At 41.6% G+C, this 6,000-nt stretch overlaps 1 protein-coding gene across 1 annotated transcript in view; it reads right to left on the bottom strand.

Annotated features, from left to right (window-relative positions):
• Positions 1–1,689: 1,689 nt before the first annotated feature.
• Positions 1,690–6,000, bottom strand: part of DSCAM (DS cell adhesion molecule) — a 377,225-nt gene continuing 372,914 nt past the window's right edge. The window contains exon 33 of the mRNA XM_044441999.1: positions 1,690–2,614. Coding sequence (XP_044297934.1) covers positions 2,274–2,614 — 341 coding nt within the window. The 3' untranslated portion in view covers positions 1,690–2,273. The remainder of the gene's footprint in view (positions 2,615–6,000) is intronic.

The following is a 6,000-nucleotide window of genomic DNA, read 5'->3' as shown; positions in this document are numbered from 1 at the left end:
AAACTATACTTTAGTGAAACATGTAAACCAGGCCAATAATACACAGAGGGACATTTTTATGTTCCCAGTTCAGCAACTGCATTAGAGGCAAACTCTTCAAGTAGTCTGCAAAATGTATACATTTGTTATTTGGAATTAACATTTACTCTTGTAAACTAGTGTACGTTTGCTTTTTAAAAAATACCAGATACCATGCTGTCAAAGGACAAAGAAATGGATGGTCAGAATAAAGGTATCAAAAGTAGCTCCTACATTTAAAACCAGAGCTCTTGGTAGGTCACAAATGCAAGCTCTGCATTTATATGTGATCACGATTGGTAAGGTCCTGCAGGATACAAAAAAAATGAAAGCAAAATAAAGATGCTGTTGGAATTAACTCTGATGAAAGCATAAGCTTATTTGGTATATGGCCAGGAGAAAAGGAAACAACCCAACAGCAAGGTCAATTGATATTCAGTGGTGGTTGTGTATGAGTAGATTTTTGAGCACTTGGAATATATTGATCCTGGAAAGGCAGCTGATCTGAAGGGCATTTGGTAATTCTTTTACTTTGTCAAAGTATCCATACAGTCCCAGTGACTCAAAAGCCAGAAGGCAAATTAAAAGACACATCAGATTGCCAAAACTAGGGTCCTTAGTAACTTGTTCTTCAAGCACATCAGGAGACCTGGTCATATGGAGGTAAGTTAGCTTATGCTAACCTGAGCAGCTTGCTCCTGTATATTAGTTCTAGATGCTGGGGCACATGGTCTGCATGGTAATCTTGTGCCTAAAGCAAGATAAAGCAAACCAAAATAAAAATCAATGTAAGATCCCATGTTATGCTGCAGAATAAAAAAATGAAACACTTTCTTTACCCTCCCAGTCCCTGACCAATCTAACCCAAGGAACAAAGTCTTCCTGCAGCTAAAACAGAACAGTCCACATGGACTTTGAGTAAGAAACAAAACATATCATTCAACTGTATTTCCTTATATCCACATAAGGCTACCCAGTTCTGTATCCATCTCTGGTATTTCAGGGAAGAGGGAAAATGTGCACAAACTTGGGAAAATGTAGACATCAATAGCATCTGTTTCAAGACATTATACCATCAATATCCATCAGTTTCCATCATTGTATTTCTTTAAAATCTGAATGTAAATGGTTTACTTCCTTCACAGAATGTCTCTGGGAAATTCTTTTAAAATGTGCTAATTATTATTTTTAAAAGTCTTCCAATCAGGTCAGCAGAGGTTATAAGTGAATGACATCTAAACCAAGGCTGGGGAACCTCTGGCGCATGGGCCACATATGGCTCTCCTGGGTCCCAATCTAGGCCAATTAGTAGGGTTCCCTTATGGCCACACCCTCTTTTCCTGGGCATGCCTCCTTTCCCTTGATCACCAATCTCTTGGTGTTTTCTCCTAAAGGCTTTTTAAAGGCTATTTATTGACAGGAAGCATTTTAACATGAAATGTGCTGGTAATTTGGCCTCACCCCTTTGGCCTTTTTGCCTTCAGCCCTGTGATCCCCTCAGAGCTCTTCAGAAGTTGTTTAGGCCTCAGGATGACAGAAGTTCCCCACCTCTGGTCTAAAAAATCCAGAACTACATATATACAGTCCAAGTGAAATCAAGGCAAAGCAATGCAGACGCACAGATAAAGGCAGAAGACCCTTTTATTTCTCATAGACAAAATGCAAAGAGTGTCTCATTAAATTAATATAAAAAAGAAAAGAAATGCCAAAATCAAATTGATTCCCCCTCCCTTCCCCACTTCACTGACTCACAGCACTCATCCTAATTAACAATGAAAGAAAAATAACTGATCAAGGACCCATTTTCTAGTTTTAAAAAAATTGTGCAAAACATGACAAAATATTTTTTTTGCCTTCTCAAATAAATATCCCTGTTAAATTCACAAATAGGGTGATTTTTTAAATTGTTTTCCTTCTTACGTGTGTGTGATGGAAATTCCAGTTTAAAATATTTTATTTAGTCCCCATGCACTTTGTAGAAAATCAGTAAAAACACAAAAGCTTGTGAATATCAGAAAAACTGGACTCCCTTTTTCCAAAAATGCCAGGAGTCCCAGTCAGATGAAGCTAACACTCAGACAGAAAAAAAGCAGGAGAGTCTTTGCACTGTCTGTAGGTTGCATTTTTGTCCCAAATATTTTGGCAATCTTCTTCTTTAATTATAAATATTGGAATTCAATAAAAAAGGTAGCTTTGATTGAATTTTTAAATAAGTGTTAAGTATTTACAGCCACTGTCCAGCCATGCTCTTTTTGTTATACCAGGGTGTAAGATTTTGCGTACGGATTGGTTCCTTTCAAGTGGCTCCTGGAGTCCAGAAGGGATTCTTGGGAGCTGCTCATTTTAGCTGCCTGTCCTAGCTCAGCTCCTTCTCGCTGAGGTAATGTTGCTACGGCACCAGGTTGCCATGACTGTACTTCTCTTGTGGATGAAGTCTCCATAGGTATTGGCTCCAAGACTGTTGGGCGCTTCAAGGTTCGGCTTTTCTGAGGTTCCAGGCAGGTTTGTCCTAAACCCAGTTCTCTGCTAGTGCCTGGTGCGCCTCGATTTAACAAGAAGTCCATTCTAAGATACGGTGGCAAATGCATGAGGTCACCTGTTAGGACGGGAGGAGGGAAAAAGAAAAAGAAGAATTCTTAGTTACTGAGAAAGGAAGAGAGAAAGAATGTGAGTAGGAGTGAGTGGGGGAGAGAGTGTATTGGGTGCAGAAATATCCCCCCATTTAGTCATAATCTACAGAAAGCATACTTTAATTTCTCTGCATCAATATCAATATCAATCCATGAAATCTGAGAACAATCTGAGAGTTATTTTACTGCAGAAGCAGTACATTCTGATTGGAAAGAAAGGCAATCTCAATAGGGGGAGTATTTTAAAAATGAGATTCCCAGGATTCCCTTTCCTGTTGTTCAGATTTTCCGATTACAGAACAATACTGAACCAAACTCCAAGATGCATCACACTGATTTTAGTGAAACTTGCTTTCAAGAAGATGCACTTTGACTTATAAGGTATAACAGTGGAGGAAAGAGTTGTGAAGAGCTGCAACACACTTAGGACAAAATAGATCAATCTATTACAGGGGAAAGTGATACTAGTGAAATGTAGATACATTTCAGTACATGAATGATGAGTTGAACATAGTGGCAGGCTACAGCGGCATGCATGTAGCCTTTCCAGAAAAACATTTTAGCAGAATAAATGCACTGCTCTCATTGTACACGTAGAACAAGTCCTGTATTGTTTATTTATTTTACAACTACCATCACCCAGGGGGTAATATGGCAGGCTGGAAAACACAGACCTAGTTGTAAAGCGAAGATAATCTTGAGGGCTGTACCTTACTTTCTCTGTGTCTCAGAGCAGTGCCATGCTATTTTGAAAACCCTTGGCTTTGAAAGAAAGTCATTATTACCGTTGCTGTTGCATTACATTTATAATGCGTTACATTTATAAGCCATCCAGAGACTTTTAGTAAGGGGACGGCATATTAAAACTTTAAATAAATAAATATCCTGCCCTTCGTACTATTGAAAAGAACACAAGGTAGCTTATAAAGTTTTTCTCTTCTCTATTTTATCTTCACAACAACAATCCTGGGAGATAAGTTAGGCTGAGAGCCCATGACTGTCCTTAAATCACTCAGTGAACTCCATGGCTAAGTGAGGACAAAAACCCAGATCTCCCAAGCCACAGTCCAACACCCTAACCATTATGCAACACTGTTTTTTTAAACAATTCACTGGGAGACATAGGAATTGTCTAGAAAAACACTTGAGCATGTCCTTTAGAATGGCATGCCAAGCGCCAAGGTGTAGCTGTAAGAAGTAAATTAGAGGTGACCCTGTAATAAGCTTGCCTAAAACAAAAAGTTCTAAAATAGCGGTCTATCTTTTCAGGGAATTGCTGCCCACAAAAAAATAATCATTTGCATAGCTAGTAAAATGAATGTAAGGTACATTACCCAAATTTTCCCTCTCTCTAGTAACAAAAGGGAAAGTTGCTTTATAGTTTAAAATACAACAGACTCCTTAACTGACTTCATAAGTAACCACTATGCTCTTGTTACTTAAAAAAAGTTGTTACTCTATTCCTGATTTAAAGCCTGAGAGAGAGAGAAAATCATTCAAAAGGTCTGGACAGAATCTCTGTTTATTCCTGCAGGCTTTATTTGGCACCATATGCTTTATTGTCGTTAAGTTTCCAACACAGATGTATGGTGTGCTAATTTTAGTATAGTGTGTGCGTCTTGTCTTGGGAAAAGACTAGCATACTGTAACATTCACATAAGGCTACCAATTGGAAATAGAACGGCAAGTGCCTTAGGGCTCACAATTGCCAAGTTACATTTCTCTATTTCTCTTCATCCTTAAACACTCTGCATTCACTTGAACCAAGACAAAAATAGAGGCATTGCTAGAACATGGAGCAATGATAGCTGGAAACAAGGGCAAGAAGTGAGAGGTGACATTGGAAACAAAATCCTGACAGGAAGAGGGAGCCACGAAAGCAGCTGGACCCTCACCGGGAGGGTTACAGAACACCCAACACCTTTTGGCTTAATAAGCCATGCTTCCTTGTCCCAGGGCTTGTGGCATTCCTGACAGCCAGGATCATCCTGGCTCCAGAGCTCTCTTTCCCTCAGTCCTCCTGCAGGTATCCCAGTGGATACTGCAGGAACATCAAATCCACTCACTGTTCTGATGGCAAGCTATTTTTGACTTGCTCCAGCCTGACCTTTCCTTTTAAAAAAGTGGTTTTCTTTGAGATCACTAAGGGGGACTGTCAAGGCCTCTGTTGTGATCCCAGATGCCCCAACACTACCTTGGAAAGACTGCCTATGCCCCCCACCACCTTTTAACTAAAGTTGCCTGTGCTTCACACACACACCCCTCTCTGAAAGGCCCCATTTGTGCCAGCAGCACAGGCAGAGGTAAAGACAAGGGGGCTTGGGCTAAATACTGGGCAGAGTAGTACTGTGTCTCCCAACAAATGCACATGCCAAAAAGCAACACTGTAGCACCTTGCAAAACCGACCTTGCAGGCATTTGGACAAACTGGAATGGAGCTGAGGGAATCACCCTTAGCAGCAGAATCTTCATGGTTTTGGGGAGGGTCAAGTGGCCTCAGGCTGCCCTCAGTTTTCCAAGCACAAGGACCCCCTTAAAGAAAAAGCAAAGACCAAGCCAAAAAAGCTATTTTGGGGGACGCTTCTTCCATTCCTTCCCCACTTCCCAGCAGGATGCCCAGGTCTTTTGTTTTTTGGGGGGGGGATTACAAGTCCCAAGTGTCCCTTCCGTAATGACATTGACTCCAAATTGTTAGCACTTTGGGGAGCAGCAAAACATGGGGGGAATCCCAGTAGAGGAGTAGCCATGTCTGACATAGATCAAAGACCTGCCTCTTGGATTCCCTTGGATTCTCCTCCATCTTTGTGAATTTTCTCCATGCTAGCAGGGCGGGGGTGGTCACTTAAAAATGAGGGACAATTAGGGACAACTTATCTCCTTCAAGGATGAACAAGCAAGCAAGCAAGCAAGCAAGCACAGATCATGCTGCAGAATAGACTTTTTGTGCAAAGCATGATCTTGCTATACAAGGAGCTGCCTGGTCCATGTGAAGCACTAGAGAGGGTGGGGAATTGCTGGATACCCCATGTCTTAAAGCTGCTTGTCCGCTTTGTGTTAATGGGGGTATAAGTATTTGCACACAGAGTCCCAGTAAGCACAGATTACAGTAAGCACAGTAAGCACACAGGCCGGCAGAGGGAGCCACTCCAAAGCACCACTGGGGGTCTTTGCAGGCACACACTGGGTCGGATCATGAGCCACTCTAACTCCAGATCGTTGACACTGACTGGCAGCAGCTCTCCAGAGTTTCAGGCAGGAATTTTCCAGCCCTGCCTGGAGATGCAGGGGATTGAGCTTGGGGCCTTCTGCATGCAAAGCAGGCCTCCTACCACTGAGCCATGAGCTATGCCCC

Source organism: Varanus komodoensis, unplaced genomic scaffold, assembly GCF_004798865.1.
Source record: "Varanus komodoensis strain SLA01 unplaced genomic scaffold, ASM479886v1 scaffold4, whole genome shotgun sequence".
In the NCBI taxonomy this organism is placed as follows: Eukaryota; Metazoa; Chordata; class Lepidosauria; order Squamata; family Varanidae; genus Varanus; species Varanus komodoensis.
The sequence above is the reverse complement of the archived record's forward strand: the minus strand, read 5'-3'. Positions and strand labels throughout refer to the sequence as shown.